The sequence below is a fragment of the Phocoena sinus genome, chromosome 1 (genome assembly GCF_008692025.1).
Source record: "Phocoena sinus isolate mPhoSin1 chromosome 1, mPhoSin1.pri, whole genome shotgun sequence".
In the NCBI taxonomy this organism is placed as follows: Eukaryota; Metazoa; Chordata; class Mammalia; order Artiodactyla; family Phocoenidae; genus Phocoena; species Phocoena sinus.
This window is the reverse complement of record NC_045763.1, coordinates 27,029,397-27,055,831: the sequence shown is the minus strand read 5'-3', so window position 1 is coordinate 27,055,831 and position 26,435 is coordinate 27,029,397. Positions and strand designations below refer to the sequence as shown.

General features: G+C 49.1%; 1 protein-coding gene across 1 annotated transcript in view; it reads left to right on the top strand.

The window, feature by feature from the left end:
- Positions 1-26,435, top strand: part of CSMD2 (CUB and Sushi multiple domains 2) — a 661,952-nt gene that overhangs the window by 346,009 nt on the left and 289,508 nt on the right. The window contains exons 10-12 of the mRNA XM_032640663.1: positions 2,918-3,039; positions 18,113-18,216; positions 21,454-21,566. Of these exons, the coding sequence (XP_032496554.1) occupies positions 2,918-3,039; positions 18,113-18,216; positions 21,454-21,566 (339 nt within the window). The remainder of the gene's footprint in view (positions 1-2,917; positions 3,040-18,112; positions 18,217-21,453; positions 21,567-26,435) is intronic.

Genomic DNA, 26,435 nt, shown 5'->3' with positions numbered 1-26,435 from the left:
TCACGCACGGCAGGAGTTGGAGGAGGAGGTTCTGAAAGACGTTGCAGCTACAAGTCAGAGTTTGTTTGCCTTAGAATTGGTGGTCAGGAGGTGGTTCTAGAGAGAGAACTGTGGAAAGGAAAGGATGAGGAGGGAGGTCAGTAGTAGGAGAAGTGAGGGAAGCCAGCATGGAGCAGGGTGGGAATAAGATTTGGGGAGAAGATAGAAGACCAGAGGGACTTGCACCTGCAGCAGTTCCCTTTCTGGTACCAAGTTGTTTTGATGCCAGAACTGGTGGTGGGTCTAAATGATATCTCCCTGAAGTCCCCTGGAATGCTGCCCCTGTTATATGGTGTAGGATGTTCAGAGGAAGAATGGGACTTTGCAGCAGAGCTTGGGCATGGAAGGTCCTGGAAAAGTCTCCTGAAAGCTATCCAGCAAGGCATTTGATGGGAAAAGGCAAACAGAGAAACATAAATATGTGTTTCTTCATTTATTCAGTCACTGTCTGAGCTTCAGCCATCTCGCCAGCCCTTGTGGGTCACAGCGATGAGCTATCCATCTGTCGGTGGGATCCCGGCTGCTGGCTGCTCAGGGAGAAGTCTGTCTGTCTGCAGACCCCCTGACCTTAACCAGACAGCAGAGGAAAAAAGGAGCTGATGCTCCATTCTGAACCTATTTTTAGGTGCTCCAGGCTAACTAGCTGCAGACTGTAATGTTTTAATTAAACCCCTCTAAGCCCTTAAAGTGGTACATGCCTTTTTGACCTGTTCTCTCTAATTTATCTCCAGCACATTTCAACATACTGCAAATACATTCTAATTTTTGGAAACAAGTGCAGGATAAAGTAAGTCTGAAGCTGAGGGCTTTTGGCAGTAAAACCTGAGTCTCCCGAACAGGTGTACAGGTCGTGCTGGTAGAGGTTTCTCAGGATCCCCTGCAGGCCTAGCATGCGGAATCCACAGGTCCTCTTTGCAAAGGTGGGCTGGGATCAGGGTTTCGGTTTTGACGACCTTATTCTAATTTGTTTAGTGATGGTGTCAGTCTCCAGTGTGGTCATGGGAAAAAAAAATCCTATAAAGAAACTTCAGGAAAGGTAGAATAAAGATCCCTGGCCTTGAGAAATCTTGGGGATAGTGAGATGGAATGAACATAATATCAGAGTCTGACAGTCCCAGCCTCCCTTTGTTAAATATTGACGATGTCCCGGATCCTTGGTGAGCCTTCATATCCAAAAGTCTCATAGAATTTCATCCTCACCATGCCTCGGTGGGGCAATATCACTAGTCCCATTTTACAGATGAAGTAGAATCAGAGAGGTTTTCTAACTTACCAGACTTAAACACACAGCAAGTGGGCTTCAAACCCAGAATGCCAAGCTGGTAAACCCCACAGCCTGCTCTCTCCTCCCCACGCGGTGCCGCCTTCAGGCCCAGTTGTATCAAGTGGAATCAGTGATTATCAGTGTTTCTCAGCACAGTATTACAGGAGCAATCAGATGCACGGGAGGGGAGTGCGGGAGGGGGTTCCCCTAGGGCTTTGTTCAAACCTGATTCAACATTTGAGGTCAGGATGAGAAGATCTTTCAGGTGCAGGACTTGGGAGAGCCAGCAATTCTGACCCCGGGTCTCTTGCACGTAACCCCTGACAACACTCGCTCCACTCAGTTGTAACTGTTTTTCACATCTGTTCCCTCCACTTGCCGGTGGCCCTTCAGAGAAGAGGGATTGTGTCTTAGACACTTTTCTCTCCCCACACTCTGCCTGGCCTGTTAATAGGCTCTCAGTATATGTGGGAGTGAATGAGCACAGGAATGAGTGTGTGAAATGAGAAGAGATTAATTATGTCCAGAGCTGGGGCCCTCCTAGGAAGGGTTTCCTGGGAAAGGTTTAGCACAGCCCTGTCCACACGCCGAGAGGGGTTCTAGGATATTTTGTCCCATCAGAGGAAAGCCGGTTTGACACCACTTTCATTTTATATACTTAGTCTTGTTGAGTTTGCTCACTATTTCCTTACCGTTAGGCACTTTGCCTACAATTAAGATAAATTGCCATGTGGGCAGCAACAGAACAGGCTCGTAGAACTCTATTAAAATAGCCGAGCGCTAACATTGAAGAATGAAGCGGTTGGAACTAAAGAACACGTTTTTAAAGAAGGCAAACACCTAGATACAATGTAGTACCTTAACTGGTATCAATCACTACTTAATCTAATTAGTTTAGAAGCTATTTCAAAGAGCTTAATTAGATTAAGTTGTGATTGATAACACTTTATATCTACTTGAGGAGAGCACTTCTAATTTACCTTGAATCTTTATGCTTCTAGTCAAAAGCCTATTGCAGGCACGTGCTAAGTGTGGGGAAGTACTTTATTGTCCCTGAAATCACTCTAGGTGCCTGGCACCGGGCTGAGCCAGAGGCCCCGGCAAAGTCCTTGGGCTCAGACATTCTGATACCTAGTGGGGTGGCCTTGACAAGGACACCCTGAGATTCTACTTCAGGAGGCCTGAGAGCAAATGGGGGAATGCAGAAAAGTCAGCAGAGCGGGAGGAGAGCAGTTTAGCAGGCCCATAGGTGCATGGGGTCCACCTAGCTTGAGGTCAAGGTGTGTAGTAGCCCACACCCTCTTGGTAGAGATGTGCTGCTCGGTAACAGTGATGTCAGGGTAGGGGGCTTGCTTAGCCTGACGGTGGAAGTTCATCGTTGCCTAGAGAGCAGCGGGTCAAGGCATGTGGGGCCTACTCCTCCCCCAGTGTTTGGGGAACTGTGACTTCCTTTGAGCCCGCTAAGAAGCATGGGGGAAGGAAACAGGAAGTAGGAAGTTATATCTGGGGTGGGATGTACAAACTTCAGTCTCTTCTGGGCTGGGAGTGGGAGGTGGGGATGGGAACTCATCCTAACCTAAACTAAAAGGCTTGTCTTCCATCTCCTCTCTGCAGCCCGTATGTGTGATGCCCACCTTCGAGGCCCCTCAGGCATCATCACCTCCCCTAATTTCCCCATTCAGTATGACAACAATGCACACTGTGTGTGGATCATCACAGCACTCAACCCTGCCAAGGTAAGGCTCTTGGGGAGGATGGGGAGTGTCCTATGGGCAGGACTGGATTGGGGACAGTTGTTCTACCAGGGATTTCAAACCCAGAACTTGGTTGTGGTAGATTCTCTGCAGACAATTACTAAAAATTGTTTTTACTAAATACCAAGTAGATAAAAGCATACTTGTAAAATATAAGTTATAAAGAACATCAATACAACAAACACCTGTGTAGCCATCTCCCCACTCAAGAAAAAAAAAAAAAAACACACACATACACAGATATCTTAGTGATGTGTGTCCCTCACTAACCTCATTCCGTTCCCTATCCCTCAGGTCACCATTACCTCGATTGTGTGCTTTATTTTTCCTCTGCTCTTCTTTATAGTTAGCACATAAGTATGTATCCATAAAAATATTTAGTTTGCCAGCATTTGAACTTCATATAAATATAATCATGTTGTATATAGTGTTAATCAAATTCACTCAAAATTATGTCCTTAAGATTTATCTGTGTTGTCGTGTATCATTTTGCACTGCTATATACATCTTTTCACATCTTTATTTCCGAGTTAGTGCCTTTTTTTCCTGTGAAGTGCCCTTTGTTCTCTAATAAATTTTATAAGTATCTTGCCAAGATCCACAAAATGACCTGTTGCAATCTTTATTTTAATTATACCAAAACTACAGATAAATTGGAGAACTGATATCTTTATGAGACCAAGTCTTCCTGTCCATTAATATGCTATATCTGTATTTACTTAGGGCTTCTTTAAGGGCTTTCAGTAAACTTGTGTCATTTTTCCATTGTAAATCTTGTACAATTCTTAATATATTTATTCCTAGATATATTTGATGTTGCTTTTATAAATCATATCTTTTAAGATTTTATTTTCTGCCTTTTTCTTGCATGGTGGTTAGAAATGCAATTAATTTTTATACTTTGATTTTTGTATATAGCAGCTATTCCATAATAATTTATCTGTGAATTCTTTGGAGTTTTCTACATAAGACAGTTATCATCTGCAAGGAATGATGGTTTTGTTTCTTCCTTTTCAATCTTATACCTTTCTTCAACCTTTTTCTTGCCCAATGTTCTGCCTAGAATCTCCAGTGTAATGTCAAACCATTGTGATGAAAGTAGGCACTTTTGCCATTGTTCAGTGTTAAACACAATGTTTTACTTCCTCACCGTTAAGTATGATGTTTGCTGAAGTCTTTTTCTTAAATTTGTAGTCCTTTCTAATCCTAGTTTGCTAAGAGCTTTTATTGTGAATGGATGTTGACTTTTATTAAGCATCTTTCTATATCTATTGATATAATCATATGATTTTCTCCTTTATTCTCCTGTGTGGTGAATTCCACTGGTTGATTTTTCTGATGTTAAACCAACCTTGCATTCCTGAGATAAACCCAACCTGGTCATTTAGTATTATCATTTTTAAACATGCCTATATTTGATTTACTAATATTTTGCATAGTGAATTTGCTTCTATTTTGTTATGTATTATATATATAACAAAATAGAATATATTATACACACACACACACATACACATACATACATACACATGCATATACACACACGCTGCCAGATCTCTGTGTCAAAATACTGTTAACCTCATAAAATGATTTGGAGTTTTTCCTCTTTCTATCCTACCTTTGTTTTTGGTGTTCTACAGTTTCACTGTCATATGTCTAGTTGTGGATATTTTCGTATTCATCCTATTTGATTTCATTAAGCTTCTTGAATCTATGGATTGCATCTTTCATCAGTTTGGGAAAATTTTTAGCCATTGTCATTTCGACTGTTGTCTCTCCTTTATTCTCTCTCTTTTCTGCTTCTGGAAGTCTGACAAGGCAGACTTCTATCATTTTCTCTCATTCTGTTCAATAATTCTCTGTTCCATTATGTCTAACCTCCATTGAAGTCATTCACTGGAGATTTATTTTAATTTCAAATATCATTATTTTTAGTTTATGAAGTCCTATTTAGTTTTTTTTAGGTGCTTTTTGAGCTAATTTTATAATCTCTTGCTCCTTACATATAGTTAAGTTATTTAAATATGTTAAACACATTTATTTTATATTCTGTGTCTATGAATCCCAGTATATGAAATCTTTGCAAGTTTCACTCTGTTGCCTGTTGTTTCTCACCTGTTGCCCCCAGAACCATGTTTCTTTCTTTGTTTTGTAATTTTTGACTGTGTGGTTAGAATCATAAACTTTGTCTGTGGGAATTCCTTGAGACCTGGGTAGAAGCTGGTGTGTTTGCTTCTGCTCAGTGCCTGGGGGCATTACCAGCCAGACCTCTTCAGACTAAATTCTCAGTATGAAGGTTTCAAACCACCCAAGTAATCTGAAGGCTGAAAACCCACGTGAAGACAGATTTAGCATGATGGAGTCTCAGGGGAAGTTTTCTGTTTGCTGTTCACTCAGTGTCAAGGTCTGAGATAAACAGTCAGCCTCGAGATCTACCCAGAGGGTAGCAGTGCTGTATGAGAAGGAAGGTAGGCTTATTTCTAGTTCATCCTCACACTAAGGGTGCAGCCTTAACTAGCTCAGCTTTGTTCAGGGGTGTCATCGAGAGTCCCTAACTTTGGTGGACCCTGACCTTTGTCTCCTTCTCCCTCTTCTCCACAAGGCCCTGAAAACCAAAGCTCTACTTCACCAGTTTTTAAAAATGCACTCAAGGCCAAAGCTTCATGCTCTGAATCACATTTTGTATCGCTACGTTGACTGGGTTTTAGACTCTGAGAGAATTCTTTCTATACTAGTCTTCTCAGGCTTCCATAACAAATATAAGAGACTGGGTGGCTCTAACAAGGGACAATTATTTCTCACAGTTATAGAGGATAGAAGTCTATGATCAAGATGCCAGCAAATTTGGTTTCTGGTGAGGACTCTTCCCAGCTCATAGACAGCCTCCTTCTCACTGTGTCCTCACGTGGCCTTTCCTCTGTGCACATTCAGAGAGAAACTTTCTGGTATCTCCTCCCCTCTTTTGAGGACACCAAACCCATTGGATTAAGGCCCCACCCTTATTACTTCATTTAACCCTAATCACCTTCCTAAAGGCCCCATCTCCAAATACCATCACATTCAGGGTTTGGATTTCAACATATGAATTTTAGGAGGATATAATTCAGTTCATAACACTTACTAACTTGTAAAAAGCTTTTTTTTTTTCTTTTTAAATTTTACTCAACATTTTTAAATGGTTTGCTCAAGAGTGCCTAGGACCATAATATTTGGAACACTGGAAACAGATTTCCTCTGCAAGGCATTTTACAAAGAAAGATTCATATTTTATCAAACCATTTGATGATGAACCTAGTCAATGGAGAAGGATGTTTCAGCCACATGAGGGTGGAAATGGAGGCTAAACCAGAAGAAGGACCTACTACCATGAAGTTATTAAGTTGCCGACTAGAGGACTCTTTCTTGGGCATTGTTAAAAATGCTTATCTCTGTTTGCTTTTGAATCTGAAGTATAGGTAAGGCATGAGAATTTTCTGAGAAACAATTTGATTTGCCCTCAGAAGGCCTAGCCTTGGCTGGTGTGTGGAGGTCAATGGCCCTATATTGGTCACTACCCCACATGCCCTGCAGGAGGTCACTCCAACCTGGGTTCCTGAAGCCAGCCCCTCTGAAGGACACTCCCTCAGAGTCAAGTTGTTCAGAAGGGTGTTCTTAGCAGCTTCATGGGTTCTTACTGGGCTTCAGGTAGTGCTAGGGGAGCCCAGAAAGGCTGAAGGGAGTTCCTTACTGACACCACCCAGGAAGACAGCCAGGGAGCATACAATGCCTAAAGGACGGTGTAAGAGTAGAAACTCGAAGTCTTAGACTGAAGACTCGGAGCTGTCTTCCTGCAAATAGCAGGGAAAATGCATAGTGTGTTCCTACCCCTGTTTACTGGCCCACAGGAGAGATACAAGTGTGTCCAAGGACTGCTTGTCTGGTCACTTTGGGAACATCTCCTTCAGCAAAGATCGCAGCCTCTCCAAGTTCACAATAATTTTTATGAGATGAGCATTTATTCGTTCATTGACCACGATATGATCTCTGTCCCGTACAGGAGCGTGTGCATAGGAGAGAAGTCATGTAAGTAAATGGAAAGCCAGAGTTTGGATAGGTGCTAATGGAGATGAGGCTAGAGTGCGCTGGGAAAGTCTAGGAAGGAGCCACTACCTGGAAGGTCAGGGGACTTTTCACAGAGGAGGTGACATTTGAACAGGGTCTTGAAGGATAAGTAGGCTTAGAAATCAGTATTTCAGAGTGGATACATGTGCAGAGGCACCAAGGTTTGGAACAGTCTCTTAGAACTGAAAATAATTCAACATGCCTATATCAAGATGAGGCTGGAAAGATTTAGATCATGGTGAACACACATGCTTGGTAGAAAGGCTTGAGTTTTATCCTGAAACGGATTGTTAAGGGTAGAAGTGTTAGGCTGTTGGTAATAACAATAATAGCTATCTCTTATTGTATGCCTGTCATGTGCCAAGAACTGAGCTAGGCCTTCTGTGTAAATGAATTTCTTTCATCCTCTTCATAGCACAATTAATTAGGTTTTAAAAAGACCCATTTGATGGATGAAAAAACTGAATCGTGGACAGGTTGGAGGTTAAGAAACTTACTCTTAGCACATAACCAGGAAACAAGTGGCAGCACTGAGATTTAAACCCAGTCTTCCTGGGTCTATTGCCCATGAACTTCAGCAGCTATGCTGTGCTACTGGATGGAACAAGGTCTCAGAATAGATGGGAGGGGTTGGGACTGGTAGCACTGGGATCAGCCTTGGGAAGGATGAGGGCCATTCTTTCTTCTGAACCAGAGCAATAGGAGGGAGGTCTGAATTTTTGAAAGATTACTCTGACATCAGTAGAGCTATTAGAGAGGGAAACTGGGGAGAGTGAGACCAGTTAGGAGGCTGAAGCAGTTACCCAAGTAAGAAATCTGGGGTCATCAACTAAGGCTTTGGAAACATGAAGTGGGGAGACAGATTTAAGAGGAATTTAGGGAATGGGATGGGACTTGATGGCTGACTGGGCGTGAGATGGAGGGAGAAGGAGAGGTCTCATTCAACATTGTGTCCCAAGTGACCACCATAGTGCCTGGTATATAGTAAGCACTCAGTAAACATTTATTCAATGAACAAATAGATGATGACTCAGTGTTTTCTGACGTGGACCAATCGGTGGCTTTAAAAGGAAATACAAGAAGAGGAACAAGCTTGGCAGCAGTCAAGAGGGAAGCGTGTGCATTTGAAGTGCCTGCATTTCATCCAATGACATTTGGATACACTGGTTGGAGACTGCATAAATCTGGGTTCAAGAGAGAGATTTGGGGGTCATTTCGTCAACACACAGTTGGGAACAGAAGCGTAAGGAATGGATAACCCTTCCGGGAGAGAGCAAAGAGAATGAAAAGACTTAGAATGGATCTGGGAACACAGTCCTTACAGATGAAGGAGATCCAGTGGAAGAAACAGAGAAGGAGCAGTCAGCGTGGTAGGAGGGAAATCAAGCGGCAAAAGCAGGAAGAGTTTCCAACCAGGATGTGTCTAATGATGGCAACGCTGAGAAGCATCTTGTTGGAAAAGGACTGGAAAGAGACTGTTGGCTTTATTCTTGGAAGAAGACCTTGCAGTGGAGCTTTGGGGGACAGAAACAGCAGTGGGATGGGGAGTGAATGGATGGGGAGGGGGGGATGCTCAAGAGGCCAGACATGTAGACAGCCTTTTTGACTTAATTGTGAAGTGAGGGAAGGAGAAAGGGCACATGAGGGAGGTCGGGTGGACAGAAAGCTTTGGGCTACTTAGGGTGTTTGTTTAGGATATTGGGATTTTGAGCCCGTTTGTAGGCTGTGGGCAAAACAAGCACAGAGAAAGAGAATGAAGATGTAGGAGAAAGAGGATGGTGAGTGAAGGATCTGGAGCGAGTGAGAGGCAAATTGGACTGAGAATGCAGGGGCTCCTTTCACAATGAGCAGGTGAAGAAAAATGCTGTCATGAGAAGGAGCTGAGAGTTTTGCCCGCAGGAGTGTAGAGTAGGTCTCCTTATAATCATGGAATGATTACACATCCCTAGTACCTGTATGTGTGTGGGCATGAGGACCCTTCCTGCCATTTCATCCCCCTTGTAGGACCTCTCCTGGTTGAGCTTGAGAGGGAGCTGGCAATGTTTCAGTGACTAGGGCCTCCAAGGGCAATTGGAAGGTCCAAACAAGGCCCCAAAATGGTCCGACATGGGAATGGCCGAGAATCTATGTCAAGATGCCAGCCTTGATTGAGCGCCATGGGCTGTGCTGCTCTGCACTGTGGGAACAAGAACTGACAGTCTCACTGCAGAGGCAGGTGAAGGATATGTCTCTCCTCGATAAACTAAGAATAAAACAATTAAAACCACCTTGGTCCATCCTCCTGGAAGCATCCTCCCAGAAGCTGGGAAGATTCAGGGAAAAGAGAAAAGGCAGCTCAGAGCACGTGATGCTGGCCTACTAGGTACACAGCTCTGCATCCTCCCTTTGATTGGGATGGTCTGGAGAAATGCGAACCCCGCCTTGGCCAGATGGGCTAGCTTAGCTTTTGTAGTCATTCTGCCCACAATAACATTTCCCAAATTTGGTCAATCATCAGAAATACCTGGAGAAAGTTTAAAGACACAAATTCCAAAGCTCCTTCCTCAAAGATCTGATTCAGTGGGTCTGAGATGGGAACCTGGAACCTACATTTTTAAAGAGCATCCTGGTGGTTCTGACCAACCTGGTGTATGTGATAAATAACAACTCCCTTCCCTCCCAGCAAAGCACACAAGGCCCTCCCACCCACCTCCCCTCGGGCAGCCCTGGCTTCAGCCACACTGAACTCCTGGTTCAGAAACAGCTGGCCCTTTAAGAACTCCGTTCAGCACATCCTATCCCAGTGTGCCTTCCCTTCTCCTCCAGGCAAATCCCTACCCATCTTTGAGACACAGTTCAGATCCTTGCTCTTCAGAGAAGCCTTCCTAACTCCACCAGGTCTTAGTCCTGCCTCTGTTCCTCCAGCACTTCATCAGCCCCTTCCGTTTGCATGCATGTTACATTGCAATGTGTTGGGAATCCCTTTCCTCCAGAGCTCATGAGAGCCCCCAAAGCAGGAGTGGCATGTTGTTTATCTCTCCTGCAGTTAGCACAGTGCCCGGCACAGAGGAGGAGCTCAGCAGATGTTTGAATACGTGAACAACTGACGGAAGAGACCTATCTCTGGGTCAGGTAGCTCCTCAGGTACGGCCCCGCCCAAGCTGGGCCCCAGAGCCTCCTCCTATTAGGACCTTTCAGCTCAGCCTCAGGAAGGATGTGGCTGATGAAATTTCCCTGGTCAGGACTGAAACCCAGACCTGTCGGTGCCCCCTACTGGCGCCCATCGGCCTTCCCTTCACAGCTTCTCAGTATGAACTCAAGACATAGGAGTCAATTTGCATATGATCTTCGCTGGATTTGATCAAGACAGTTAATCCACCTGTGCTGGAAAAGAAGTAAAAGGCAGGCAGGAGAGAGAGATACAGGAGGGAGAGCGATGAGGATGCAAAGAAGGAAGGGGCCTGGAAGGGAGAGGGAGAGGAAAGCGCATTTTATGAACTTCAAAGCCAAAGATAACAGCGTTTTGATTATTCACTCCTTGGGGATTATCAGTGTCACTCTTCCCTTTGTAGATCTGAAGAACAGAGAAATAACTGTCCAGTCAGCAATGACTCTCTCGTGCAAACGTCAGGAACCCATGTGTTGGCCCTTTTGTTCACTCACTTATGCATTGAGCAAACATTCACTCTTACACTCTCTGTGCTGCGCCCCGCGCAGATGCTGGCTGGTGATGAGAAAGGTTTTCCCTAAGTTCCCCCACAGCTCATTCCTCACGACTGGGCGGCTCTAGAGGGACCCTTCCACGGCCTCCTCCAGTCCTGACCCTGATCCCTTTCCTTTTTACAGTTGTTTTCAGCTCCCGGTGTATTTTGGCATTCCTCTTCCCCTAGAGCTGGCCGTGGCCTGTTCCCACACACCCTCCTCTCTTCCTGAAGACAAAGCCTGCTCCCTCCTCCAGCCGGGATTTTGTGCCCCTCGCATTTGCCCCATCCCCGTGTTCCTCTGATTTCAGCCCTCATCACACTGCGCTGTGTTTCGCATATACCCGTGTGTCTCCCCTTCTAGACTGTGAGGTCTCAGGGCATTGGCCATGTTTGTCTTCCTCTATTGCCTCTCCAAAGCCCAGCACCTGGCAAGGACGTATTGACTCTTGAGTGAATAACTGAATGAGTGAATCCATCAACCAATGAGTGAATGAATGGATGAAGGGCTTACTACTCTCAGAGCCAGCAAAGTTAAACCTGAGGTAGTGACCAAAGTTCCTGAACCTCTGAAAGTTCTCAGTCTCTGCCCCTGGGCTTTCTTTCCCAACCTCCTCGAAAACCTTCCTTAAAGGGGCTGGGGCTTCCCTGGTGGCGCAGTGGTTGAGAGTCCGCCTACCGATGCAGGGGACGTGGGTTCGTGCCCCGGTCCGGGAAGATCCCACGTGCCGCGGAGCAGCTGGACCCGTGAGCCATGGCCGCTGAGCCTGCGCGTCCGGAGGCTGTGCTCCGCAACGGGAGAGGCCACAACAGTGAGAGGCCCGCGTAAAACAAAACAAAAAACAAAACAAACAAACAAACAAAAAGGTGCTGGAGGCCTCTCTGCTTGAGCTCCTGAGGGTTCAGAGCAGCCCTTCCACCAGACTCCCCTCCGCCCCACCCCAAGAACCAGTTCTCCAGCCGTGCCCTGGGCCCTCAGCAAGACCCAGGCAGGAGTCACCATGCAGGCCGTGCCCAGGGAAAGGGAGTTCCCTTCCTTTCATGGAGCTAATAGGCTGTTCGAAGCCTTAGTATCCTGAGGCAGGAGGGGTTAGGGGAAGCCAAGGTCAGCCCTCAGGAGCTCAGAGAAGCGCTCTGAGGAGGAATAGGGAAGCAGGCCTGGAGCCGAGGGTTGTGGAGGGAGCTCTGACTCACTGGGAAGGGGCAGGGGCAGGCCATGGAAAGCCTAGGGTTTCCGTGCCAAGAAGCAGAACTTTCTCCTGAGGCTCAAGAGTTGATAAACTTTTCTGTGGTGATGAAAGCCTTTCTTCAGAACCCATACTCATTAGGTTCTGATTGGCTGTGAGTTGCAGAAGCTTAAACGAAACACTGATTATTTTCTCCATAACCCAGAGGTCCAGAAGTGAAGACTCCAGGACTGGTTTAGTAGTTTTCTCAGTGTCTTGAGCACCTCTGCCATGCTTTGCTTGTGGCTCTTGTCCTCATGATCACAAGAAGGCTGCTTCACCTCTGTCCTCACATTTGTATTCCAGGAAAGCAAGAAGAAAGGTGGGAAAATGCCCCGAGGACTCCTCAGCTCATGTCTCATTGCCCAGAATCCTGTCACTTCACTATCCTTAGCTCTGAGGTTACCCACGTATATTGCCACACTCCAAGCAAAGCCAGCGTTCTATTAAGATGCATAAATGGTGGGAGGAACATTGAGTGAACCACTATGTCTGTCACAGAGTCCCAATCATGAACTAGATCAAAAGGAACTGCTTTGGTTGGAGCAAGGCCCTGCCCACTCTGCCTCTTTTCCCACCTTTGTTTGTGCCCCCTTAGTACCTTTGTAGAACCCCGGGGTGCCTGGGAACTCAATTTGAAAACCATTGCTCTAGGCCAGAGGTCAGCAAACTTTCTGTAAAGAGCCAGACCATAAATATTTTAAGCTTTGAGGACCATGTGAGGGTTTTGTTGCACATTCTTCTTTGTAGTGGTTTGTGTATTTTTTAACCCTCTAAAAAAGTAAGAACACTTCTTAACTCAAGGGGCCAAACAAAAATAGGCCACGGGCCTGATTTGGCCCAAGGACCATAGTTATCCAACCCCAGCTCTAAGGGGTCGTGGGGCACAGAGTTTTTGGTACAGAGTGAAGGATGGGCAGCAGAGGCCAGAGCCCAGCTAGGAGGCAGTTATAGAAATGCAGTCACTGGACAAAACAATCTCAGTCAAGATCTCTTGGGACTCCAGCTTCCCAAAATATGCCTGAGAGCTGTCAGATCCTCTGGGGCCTCACTGAGACCTTGGGCACAGGCTGGCAGGACTGGGATCCCTGTCCTTCGGCTGGTCCTGGACGGTGCTCAGGAAGCGAGGAATGTCCTCTGGGCCCAGGGTGGGCACCCTCCAGGGTCCCACTCCCGTTGCCCACAATTCTCCGGAAGGCAGCTGTGTGCTGAGGGGTACAGTCTCCAGGATTTCCTCCCCCACCCGTTCTCTGCAATGAACAGACTCAGGCTCCCCTAAGCCCTCGTCCCACTGCTGGGCCCTGGACCAGCCTCCTGGCAGGTCTCTCTGCCTCCAGCCCTCCCTCCATGCCGAGTTATTGCTTCCCCCCCATCTTCACCCTGCTTGCTCTGGCCTGCCAGACAAAATGCAGACTCAGCCATGCTGCTCTCCCCTCCCCGCTGACCCCTCGGCTGCCCTCCTGGCTCCTTGTTTCCCTGTTCACTGCTCAGAGCATCTCCGGGACGGAGCCCACACCCTCCTCCATCCTGCAGGTCCCTGCATACCCACCTCCTCCATGCGGCCGCCTTTCATCTCTCCCTCCTTTGCCATCCTCCAATACTCACCGTCTGCACTGTGCACTTGGCATTTAGGTTCTGCTGTAGATTGTAGGATGAGTGAGATAACTTGTGGGAAGCAGCTAGCTCGGTGCTTGGCACAAGGCAGGTGCTCAGTAATTATGTCCTAGTGCAGGGTTTGTTCATTCATTTACCTAATGGGTGCAAATTGGGGGTCTGAGCTGTATATACACGTGCCTCTTAATCATGCCTGTTTCATGTGCGGACACTCTCCTGCCTTAGAAAGACACCTTGCCAGCTTGATTCACCTGCATGTTAGTTAATGAACCATTACACGATCCTGTCTTTAAAGAAAGGCCAAAGAGAAGAGCGAAAAATAAATGAAAGCACCAGTACACTGTGCACTGGGGGCCCATCCCAAAGCTTCAACGTTGTATGTTGTGCTGTCTGCCTGGTGTAATTAGCTCCCATGTTAGGGTCAGACACTCTAAAATGCAGCTCACGTCAACGGTGCTCTACTCAGTGATGTGAATCACTTTATGGCTCTGGTTCTGGCCTTCAAAGCAATGTTTTCCCATCATAGACATAGTAATCACGTGCTCTGTCTTTTGGCGGTGGCTTCGTGAGTGGGGGCTGGCTGGAAGGGGTGACCAGGCAGGACCCTGACTCCCTGCAGAGGCCAGGCCCCTCGGTCTGCAGAAGGCACAACTGGCCTTGGAGTATTTTATGAGCAAGTGTTAGCTGAGCTGCTGGGATACAGAAAAAGAGCTTAGGGAAGACTGAGAGCATAAGTCGTGGTCCCTACCTGTGGACCGGAGACCTCCCTGGGATGCTGTGAGGCAGTCGAGCACAGTGGTAAGGGCCTGGCCTCTGGCTGCCTGATGAGTCCCAGTTCTACCACTTAGCTGTGTGATCTTAGGCGAGTCGCCTAATGTCTGCGCCTGGGCTTTCCCATTTGTAAAATGGAGGTATTCATAGTGGCTGTTGTGAGTCTTATATGAGTTGATATATGTAAAGCGCTCAGAACAGAGTCGAGTACATTATAGGTGTCAGCTCTTGTAGTGACAGAATCTCTCAAGAGAAGATCAAAGGGAAGATCAAAAACTGGGATTAAGCGTCTCAAAGAATCTCCTAGACCAGAGGTCGGCAAACTACCACCTGTGGGCCAAATCCAGTTCATTTTTTTCGTAAACTAAGTTTTATTGGAACACAGCCATGCCCATTCGTATACATATCAATGTACATGGATTATGGCTACATGGGTGTGTGAAGCTGTGGCTGCATTCATGCTACAACAGCAAAGGCGGGTCATTGCAACAGACATCATATGGGATGCACAGGGGCAAATATTTACCACCTGGCCCTTTACAGGAATAGTCTGCCGACCTTTGTTCTTGATGATAGCTCCTGTGAGGGGTCCAGGAGCCTGGCGATAAGTCCATGCTGGGGAGTCAGGAAACGTTTGGAAAGCGTTCTCCCATTCAGCATTGTCTGAGCCCGTGGCATGTGCCTGGCACACCAACAGGTGCTGGTGGTTCAGAGGCCATGAGACCTGGCCCCTGCCCTCCAGGAAGTTCATGGTGTAGTGGAAGACCAGGTAAACAGATCAGTCGCAGTACAGCAGGTAAGTCCTGACACGGAGAGGCGAGGAAGGGCAATCAGGGAGCACTTGGACAAGAGCTCAAGGATGCGGAGACGTTGCTAGGGAAACTGCGGGTGGGGGAGGGGACTGTGCAAACCAGGGTCGTGAATGGGCCAATGTGAGGGGAGACCACACAGGTCCTGTGGTGGGAGGGCGGAGGGGAGCAGGTGCCGGGGGCCCCTCCTTGCGTACTGGGCTGGGAGAGGTGACATCGTTCTGTAGGGCAGGACTGGGGAGGGTAAGAGATGGGAGGGCGATTCCAACCTGAGCAGATGGTGGTGATGGGTCATCAGGGAACATGGAGGCGAGCTTGCCTGCGCGGCGGGAAAACCAGAGGGGCTAAGGCTTCCCCACTCGCTGTAGGTTGCTCACTGTAGTATGTGTCTATGTAGCCAACAAGGATTTTTATCAGTAGGGTCTAGTACTTTTGTCGAAACTATCTGAGAGCCCCAAGCAGGAATGCTTTCCTCACTCTACTTGCATACCACCGGCGATGGGCTGCTCACTACCTCTGAATGCAGTCCTTTTCATTGTGGGACCGTTCTGACAGTCACAGAGTTGGGTCTCAGTGCCTTGTCATCTCCACGTTTGCCCTTGGAGCCAGCCAGGGTTACCGCTGCTTCTGCCTCTGCCCCTGAGTCTCTCTTCTCCGAGGTCAGTACCCCCAGTTCCTCCATCCCCTGTTTTCTAATAGGCCCCAACTGCTGCCTGCTAAGGGCCCACAAGCTCCCTCACCCACACTGTTGCACAGCCCAGACATGGGTCTGTTTTCCACCAGCCCTCAAAAACAAAAGTCTCATGCCATACATTTACTTACGACTCTTCCACGATTCCCCCTTGTCTTTAGGACAAAGCCTAAATCCTTAGCATGACAGACAGCCCTTCCTAACCTGGCTCCTCCCACTTCTCTGGCGTCACCACCCTCTGCTTCCCTCTCAACCATACAACTCTAGATTGACTCACCCCACCGCTCTGCCCCAGCACCTGCTTCTCCCTCTGCCTGGGTCACTTTCCTTTCCTTCTCCATTTATCGGACCCCAGTCCATCTCCCAAACTTAGCCTGGGCTTCATTTCCTCCAGGAAGCCTCTTCCAGCCTCCTTCCAGCCAATGGCACCCGTCCTTCCTGTCCTGTCTGTCCACGCTCACGGCTTCTCGCCGTGAGGCCCGTGCCCAGGCCGAGGGCACTGCACAGGCGGTACGGGGCTCAGCCACAAGTGCAGCAGCAGTTTCCTTCCGAGGCACCTGAAGGCACCCTGGGGTGAGGCTCTGCTGGGCTGTTTGGTTTGGACAGAGGAAGCCTGCACCACTAGGAAAAACTATCCATGGGAATTCTCTACTCCCTGAGTGGCAGAATAGAAAACAAAGAAGCACTTGCAGCCTCCCTACTGGGAGACTGAAGATCTCTATCAGATTGAAACCAGCCTGAAACAGGCAAAAAGAGGCCCAGACGAGATGTTAGGGGAGGGGACTCTGTGTGTTCTGTCTTCACGAACGGCACTGTCACCCACCACCCAATTGCCCAAGCCGGGAAGCTGCAGGTCTTCCCAGACTCCCTCTCTCCCTCAGTCCCCACATCCATCCAGTCACAAAGCCCTAAAGACTGCAGGACCGTCTCTCTCTTGGCGTCTCCACTGTGTGGCCCTCTTGCATCTCTCACCTAACTGCCACTGAAGTCTCCAATCAGCCCCGCCGGCTCTGGCCTCTCTCCTGCCTTGTCAGTTTCCACACGAGCAGCCAGACCCATGTTCTTCTCCAACACCTAACTGTCCCCGTCACCCACTGTTTAAAACTCTCCTGCCGCTCCTCCCTCAGGATAAAGCCCAGCTCTTCGGGGCAGGGGAGGCTATGAGGCCCTTTGGACCTCGCTCCAGGCAGATGTCTCAAGTTCTGGACCTCCTGGAGCCACCACCTTGCACAGAAGGCCCAACCACATTGTCCCCCAGAATGAGTCAGCTGACGGCTATGCTCAGTTTGTGGATCTGCATTGCTAGACACTGACCACTCCAGAATGTTCCATGTCTGCCACAGCTCGGGCCTTGTGCACTAGACCCCTGCCTCTCCCGTCATCCCCTTCTGACCCGACAGTCTTCCAGAGCCTTCAGAACTCTCAGACCACCCCCCACCCCACCCCCGCCAATCACAGCAGCCTCCCCGCCTCCCCCCACCGTAGGCTAGCGTCTGTCACCTGGGGTTCTGGTTATCAGTTTACTGTTCTGTCTCCCCGCTCACCCAGGGCAGGGACCGGTGCCATGCTCACCATTGAAACCCTACCTCCTAGGCTGGCACGTGGTGTGAATGCTTAGTGAATATTTGCAGCAGGCAGGGCGAAAACAAGAAAAAGGAATCTTGTCGAAAGCCCTTTCCTGGAACATTCATTTATTCGACAAATAAACAAACAAAGTGGATGGAGAAAAGCAGGCAGAGGAGAGGCTGAGGGAAGTGTCTGCAGGTCCCTGAGGACCGCATACCTCAGAGTCCACATGTGGCCTGAAAATCTGCCTCCAGTTCCGCGAGGATTTCTGTGCATTAAAGCATGAAGGAAGAGTCTCATCCTCTCACAGCTGGCCAGATGTGCCTGGTGTTGCCATGACAGCCTCCAGAATTGGCCAGATGTACCATGATCGTCTTTGGAAAACGTCAGGGGACCCCAGAGACTGTATGGCCCTAGAGAGAAAAAGCTGACACTCGAAAAGGTGGCATGGAAACACTCAGTTTGGATTGAGGGCTGTGTGAGGTGGTGTCGCGGGCGCTCTGGGCATGGCGACGTGAAGATCCTTGCTGTCTTCAAGGCCGTGGGAGTCTCTCCCGGCAGCCCCTGCCCTCTCCCTAACCCCTGCTCCCTCCCTAGGTGATCAAGCTGGCCTTCGAGGAGTTTGACCTGGAGAGGGGTTACGACACCCTGACGGTCGGGGACGGCGGTCAGGACGGAGACCAGAAGACGGTTCTCTACATGTAAGTGAAGCGAAGCACGTGGTGGGCAGGGCAGGAGCTCGGGTACCTTGGCTGGGGGCGGGGGATGGGCTTGTCGAGTCCTGCTTGGTCCCCCTGACCCTACCCCCCGCCACCATGCTGTGACAAGGAAAGGTGTCCTGCAGCACTGTCGCAGCCACAATCCTTCCGTCTCCCTCTGCTCCTACCGAGGAAAACAGAGCACTGGGCCGGAGGCTCGCTAGGAAGTCACAGGGAAAGTGTACAGAAGGAACAGCCTCTCAGGGAGCAGGGGAAGTAGAGGTTTGCTGCGTGCGCCTGGAGCATTCCACTGGACTGCCTGCGTCTGTGCAGACCCTGCTTCTGCCCCCAGGAGTTTTTCCTCAAGGCCACGTACATGTGTGGTGGTCTCACTTCAGACAGAGACAATGGAAGTGTTTTGCTCATTTCCCTCCATGCTCATAACTGTCTGGGAAAAGGATGGTTTCAGGGAATGGGGACCACATTTTCTGAGGCCAGAAGGGCTGGTTTGACATGATCTAGTCACGGGAGAGGATGATGTCGGGCTGTCCTGGGCTCCATTACACTGGGTCTCAGCTCCTGGGGGCCATTTGGCTCCTCCTTCGCCCACCATGATTAGCCTGACACGAAAGCAGAAGAATGCTTCTGTTCAGGGTGTGTGGCCCAGCGTTAGAGAGGTAGACAGTCCTGACCTCATCCGCCTCCCCTGCCAAGAAGGAGGGGAGATTTCACATATGTGGGGCACCTACTATGTGCCCAGGCACTGTGATGGGAACTTTCACATCAGTTATCTCATTTAATTCCCACAGCAGCCCTGTGAGGAAGGTGCTATTATACCCATTTAACAGGTGGGAAAACTGAGGCCCAAAGGGTACCAAGATGGTTGGTGGCAGAGCCGGCACTTGAATTCATGTCTTTTGATTTCCATCAAGGACAGCATCCCATGCCACAGCCCCTCCCAACCACACTAACACCCTCTGGTCTTAATGCTAAATAAAAACTGGCCATTCTGTAATAGCTGGCTTGTCCAGGAGCTGTTCTGTTCTGAGTGCTTCTCATACCTTCCTCACATCTACCTGGAATATGCTATTAGGGCAGTTGAATAACATTCCCTACCATGTCAGGTGACATGGCTGGGACTTGGGATCTCTCAAGAGAAAGGAGTGGAATGTCAGCCTGAAGGGCATCCTCCCTGCTGCCTACTCTCCACGGTATTAATCAGGGTTCTCCAAAGAAACAACCAATAGGATGTGTATATAAAAAAAGGGATTTATGATAAGGAATCATTTTGTGTGGTAATGGGGACTGACAAGTCCCAAGATCCACAGGCTGAGTCAGCAAGCTGGGGACCCATGAGAGCTGATGATGTAGTTCTAGAGCAAAGGCCAGCAGGCTCAAGACCCAGAAAGAGCTGATGTTCAGTTCAAGTTCAGGGTGGGAAAAAAGCACTGCCCTAGCTGGAAGTCAGGCAGGCAGGAAGAACTCTCTTTTACTTGGGAGAGAGTCAGCCTTTTTGTTCTATTCAGTCCTTCAACTGATTGGATGAGACCCACCTTCATTGGGGAGGGCAATCTGTTTTACTCAGTCTTCCAATTTAAATGTTAATCTCATCCAGAAACACCCTCACAGAAACACCCAGAATTATGCTGGGTCAGACATCAGGGCGCTTTGTGGCCCAGTCAGGTTGACACATGAATTACCCATCATACTCAACCCCTCCCTTCCTCTCTGTGCATCCCCATCACTCACCTGCCCTGGCATGCTGACCTGTGTGGTACATCAGCTCGATGTGTCCAAGAGGCCAGGATCCCACTCTGTCTCCCCCATGACCCCATGGTGCTCTGTCATAGAGAGAACCGCAGAACAGCAGAGCTGAAAAGACTCTGGGGGATCATACATTTCAACCCGTCATTTATATGGAGTGAAAAAGCTCAGAGAGGCTCGACCGTTTGCTCAAGGTCTCACAGCAAATGAATGGCAGATCCAGGGCTTGTACCCAGGTCTCTGGACCAGTCTAGTTTGAGTGAGATCCCAACAAGTTCTGTAGCGGCCCAGGGGCTCTCCCACCCCCCTCAGATCTCTTTAGGCGGACATCAATTTCAAAACTTCAGGGAAACACATGCAGAATCCTTGGGTTCCTTAGTTGTCATAATTGAGTCACACAGAGGAAGAGCAGAGGCCTTGGTCTTCACCCTTGCTCACCACCACCCTGGAATCCATCCTTACTCATTACAGAATGTCAGAGCCCCCAGCCCAGGGATGTCACACGCACCAGGCTGCCGTATCCCAGGTGGTCTCTCCCCACTCCACCGGCACGGTGCTCACAGAGTACCGATCCCCTCTCTGCAGCCAACTCAACAGCCCTCCTCAAGCTTTGAGACCCCGGGGTAGAGCAGAGATTAGGGTCCGTTAATCCCACCACCCCCTCACAACCCCCCACACCCCATCTGTGCTGACAGTTTGTCTGGTCCCAGCAGAAAAAGGAAGCCAGGTTTCTTCTAGGAGCCCCAGGCTGTGCTGTGGACTCTGACTCTGCCACTCCAGCAGGCTGACCTTGGGAAAGCCACTGCCCATTTTGCACCTCTGTCTTCTCATCTGTACAGTGGGGATAACACAACCTCTACCTCACTGGGCTACTGGGGACATTAAATAAGATCATGAAAGGGACATGGTCTGACTTGGGTAGGTGCCTGGTAAATGTGAGTTGAATCAGAATCCTCTCCATGCCTAAACTCTCTTCTTCAGAAAGAGCGTTGCCCAGGGTTGGGACTGCACTTTAAGCCTCACTTCTCATGCTGGAGTGGAAAGAGGTGCCTCATTAAAAGGACTGGCTGGGTTCCGACTGGGGAAATGGGTTTCTGTCTGTGTCTTTTCTGCAATACAGTTCACACGAAAGACAGGAGGTTGCAAGGGTGTAGACACCCCCTTGATTAGATCTGGCTCCAGCCATCCCTCCCCTGTGCAAGTGAGGACACAGGCCTCTCTTCCAAGCCCTGGAGTCTGGGCAGGGGAGTCGTGGCTGAGATGCAAGCTCTGCCTGTGGCCGGAGGGGAAGTGGTCCTGAGTCTCCCAGCACGTGAGCACGTGCTGCCGGGCTCAGTGCCAGAAACACTGTGGGGCTCAGTACCTGCCCGAGTGGGCCTGGCACCTAGATATTCCTTTAGATGTCATCAGTCACACCGTCATTCTCTTGGGGTGCCACAGTGGGGTGCACGCCTCTGAATCTCTCTCTCCTGACAGTCTGACAGGTACGTCGGTCCCAGATCTCATTGTCAGCACCAACCATCAAATGTGGCTCCTCTTCCAGACCGACAGCAGTGGCAGCTCCCTGGGCTTCAAGGCTTCTTACGAAGGTAACTGCTGTTGGGGAGCCAATGAGTCAGATGCTTGGGGTGTGGTTTGGAGTCAACAAGCCCTGGGTTCGAATCCCGGCTCCGCCCTGCACTAGCTTCCTCTCCTTAGGCATGTTATTCAACTTCTCTGAGTCCCAGCCTCCTTCTTTGTCCAGTGGGTCTCCTGGGCTGTTTTGAGGATTACCTGGGATCAGTCACACACATCAGTTCCATCCTGGGTTCATACCTGGCTTATGTAGACCTTTGAAAAGCCCCATAAACTTTCTGAGCCTTGCTTATTTTATAAAATCTTTAGACTGGAGACAGTAGCTTCCCAAGCTACCCTCTTTGGGTGTCATAGTGATGAGTGACTATGTGCACAGGGCTAGGGACAGACACACACCGTTGGTGACCTGAGGAGGGTACAGACGCGGGTGACCTGCATCTCTTGGTGGGAACAGGCATTAAGGGAACGGCAAAGTCTGGGGTCCAAGAGATACCTTTACCATCACCCCTCCATGCACTGCTAAGCCTCCTGATGACGGCTAGGGCAGATCCCCACAGAAGGTGGAGCAGAGACCATCCCCCGAGCATTTGTGAAGGCCGTGTTAGGTGTCCGCCCCTAGACCAGCACTGCGGGAACAGATGCATCAGATCTAGGCCCTTGCTGCAAGGGGCCTGCGCTATCATGGTAAGACAGAGGAGAAGACAAACGAGCTCTTATTAAAGCAAGATAATTGCAGCAAACAGAACCAATGGGAGCACAGAGAAGGGGCAGCCGTCCTTTCTGGGGCGTCGGGAAAAGCTTTATCGAGAAAGGGAGCTTTAAGTCTTTAAAATGACTGGAGAGACAGGAGGCAGTGGAGGGGGAGGGAAAGCATCCTTCTCCACCCCATTCGGAGATGTGATCATTCTACGCGGGACTATTTAGGGTCCAAAGGACTCTCACTCTGCTCAGTGTGACTCACACCCCCAGTGGACCAAAGGCTCTTCCTGTACCAGGACCTGGATTCTGTCACCAAACTGGGTACACAGGACATGTATTAGTGTCCTAGGGCTGCCCTAACAAAGCACCACAAACTGGATGGCTTCAACAACAGAAGTTTATTCTCTCACAGTTCTGGAGGCTAGAAGTCTGAACTCAAGGTGTCAGGAGGGCCACGCTCCCTCTGAGACTCTGGGTAGACTCCTTCCTTGCTTCTTTCTAGCTCCTGCTGGTGGCCAGCAATCCTTAGCTTATAGCTGCATCATTCTCATCTCTGCCTCTGTGGTCACACGTCCCCGTGTGTCTCTCTCCTCTTCTCATAGGACACCAGTCATGTTGGATTAAGGGCTCACCATCTTAACTTGAGTTCGTCTGCAAGGACCCTATTTCCAAATAAGGTCACATGCACAGGGACCAGGGGTGAGGATTCAGCACATCTTTTTGGAGAATACGATTCAACTCATAACGGGAGGCTAGCCCTTATTTCCTGCAGGAACACTGTCCAACCATGATATGCCCACTGGGGTAAGGATGATGGATGTACTGTTCGAAGAGTAGGAAACATGCATCTAAGTGAGACAGGACAGCAGACAGAGAACACCTATTGGGTGACAACGTGCTGAGTTCAAATCCTGGTTCTGTCACTTTCCAGCTCCATGGTGAGTCAGGGAGCCTGTCTGGGGCTCTGTTTCTTCATCTGTGAAATGGACATAACAATACACCGGGCACAGGGCTTCTGTGAAGATTAAGTTTAGATAAAGAATGTGAAAATTAAAATGTTGCAAATTACAAGGTGATTAGTGAGTAGTGAGTGAGTACACAGGTAGTTAAATGAATGGGCTCTTCTGGCACATCCTTATATATACGCAGCTGGGAGGCAATGGAAAGAGCCCCAGACGAGAAATCAGGAGACCTTGATTCAGGCCCAAGCCCTGGCCCTCACTACTCTGGAAATGGGAATGGGTTTAGATTCAAAAGGTTTCTAAGGTTTCCCCATTTCAGAACTTCTACGGATGTTCAGCAGTGAATGTTTCCAGAAGTGGGGAGGAATGATTCTGTGCCATCCACATTCCCTAATCTTTCCATATCTTATTCATGGCCTGGATAAGACAAAAGTCACATGAGCTTGAGAGGGATGATGGTACAGCAGTCAGCAAACAGCATGCAGAAAGATCTGGATGGAGTGGAGTAAGTGGCTCGGTTACCAGGAGAAGATGAAGTGGGAATAAATATCAAGTCCTGTGTGAAGTTTCAAAAATATTAGCTACTAGAATTTATCCCAGGGAGTGAGTGTTGCTCTATTCTATTCCGATCAGACATCAGAGAGCTGGGCATAGACGTGGGGACCTCAGCTTGAGATGGATAAGGAGAGGACTTAAAGTCAAGCCCAATGAGCAAGGTTAACAGCCCCCTGAATGTTTATTCGGGGGAAAGTGGACTCAGGGGAGACTTGAGAGCTGTGTCCAAATATTTGAAGGGCTGTTCTGTGGGAAAGAGGAATTAGGCTTGTTTGGTGTGATTTCATTGGAAAAGAAAGGGACATATCGTTTGTTGAGAGCCTATTATGTGCCAGAAGCTGTGTGCTCATTGTCTCAGGGTTTTCAAACTGTCACACAAAGACCTGGGCTACCCTCGGTGACCACCAAGGTGGTGGGATAGGGGATGCCCAGCAGGGAGGCCTCTGACCCTGCCTCCATCTCCTCCTGTAAACCTTCTTCTAAGAGGGGATTTGTAGCTAAGCACAAGTTTGAATAGTACCGCTTCATCTCATGCAGTGCTCACAGCTATGTGATGATGGCTGCTCTTCTGTAGAAGAGGAATCAGAGCCTCAGAGGGTAAGTGACCTGCCCAGGGCCACACAGAAATGTGGGACCTGGCAGAGTCAAGATTCGACGCTGGGTCTCTGTAGCTTGAAGGCCCATGATTTTCTCTTATACTGGGAGCCTCCCAACGTTACAGAATTTCAATTCCTTATCAAATCTTTATAGAAGCCGAAGCTTTGCCCCAGTCAAGTGGGCCATGAGCCCAGTCAAATAAGTCATGAGCCTGGGTTCCTTGTTACTAGAGATTGGGATTAGGTTGGCCATTTCACTCAGCCAGTATTGATTAAGCTCCTGTTATGTGACCAGAACGAGGCTAGGTACTGTGGCGACAATAGAAGACAACATAGACTTGGCCTAAAAACATACGCTGTGTGACTGCTGGTCACAGACTAGGTGTGGGCCGGACTTCTCCTCGGAACCGTGACAAAATAGGAAGAGAGAAGAGAGTCTGGACGTTTAGACCCCTCACTAACCCACAGGGGCTACACGGGTTCTGTGCATAGAGGCAGCAGCTTCTGTGAAGATAGAACAGACTCTGGAATTGGACCAGAGCTGGTGAATCCCAGCTTGGCCCCAGCTGTGTGACCTTAGGCAAGTTATACAGTCTCTCTGAACTTCAGTTTCCCCACTCATAAAATGGAGGTAATAATGCCGACTATATGTCATCGCTGTGCAGTTATGAAATGAGATCACGAAGGCTCTTGGCACAGTGCCTGGCACAGAGCTGCTGTCCCCTGGGAGCTGAGAAAGTTCCGTGATGACCACTGCCCTCCACTCCGGGCTGTGCCCTCCTCTGCGGGCCACGTGGCTCCGTGCCTGTCCCCCAGGTGGCCCGTGGTTGCTCTGATAGCCCCAGTCCTGGGCCCCTGCCTCACCCTCACTCCCCAGACTGGCTGGGAAAGGAGGTGTTTCATGGTGGCCACTGTGTAAAGTGTGAAGGCAGACGTGGCAGAAGACAGACCCTGATCACCAAGGGCCTCAAGGCCTTGTAAGGAGTTAGCACTTTGTTCAGCAGGAAGAAGAGCCTGGGAAGGGTTAAATGTCAGGACGGGCCTGCCTTTCCCTTCTTGTCCTTCCACCTTTGACCTATGTTTGAGGGTGACACCCATGGGTCTCACACCTTCATTGCGAGATACCCTCTTCTGTGGAAGAAGTGGGTGGTCGAGTTCCCTGAGGCCCCGATATGACTGTGCCCTTTCCCATCTGCTCTGGGCTTCTCTTCCTGCAGCCTTCTATGTCCCATCCACCCTCCTAGCTACTCCCCCTAAGCTCTTGCATGGCTCCCCACTGCCCCCTCAGCTCACGCACTTCTCAGGCTCTCAGCTTTCATCCTCTTTTTCTAGAACCTTCCACCGTTGATCACATCTACTCCCATGACTTCAACCTCAGCCTGAACCCTGGTGACTTTCAGATCTACTCCCCACTTGCATGTCTAGCTGTGACACATCTTACATAGCTTCCCCCTCAGACATCTCAAGCCCACCCCGTCTGTCTTAGGCCTATTCTGGCTGCCATAACAAAATACCGTAGACTGGGATGCCTGAATAACAGGAATTTATTTTCTCACGATTCTGAAGGTTAGAAATTCAAGATGGTTCTGGCTGATTTGGTTTCTGGTCCGGACTGGCTTCAGATGGCTGCCAGATGTCCTTCTGGCTTGCAGATGGCTGTCCTCTCACTGTGTCCTCACGTGACCTTTTCTTGGTGTGTGCACATGGAGGGAGAAGAAGAGTGCGAGTGCGTTGTCTGTTCTTATAAGGACACTAATCCTATCAGATCAGGGCCCCACCCTAGGACTTTGTTTAACCTTTATTACTTCCTTAGAGGCCTCATCTCCAAATATAGCCACACTGGGGGTTAGGACTTCAACATCTGAATCTGGGGGAGACACAAACGTTCAGTGCATTAACACCATCCCAAACCAAGCTCTCCATCTCCACCCCCACACCCCCTGCTCCCATGTCCCCATCCCAGTGAACAGCACCACCATCCACACCATCACTCAGCCTCATCTCCACTTCCTCCTCCCTCTCCCACCTCTGACTCAGTCCCCAGATTCTGCCAGTTCTCCCTCTGCGGCAC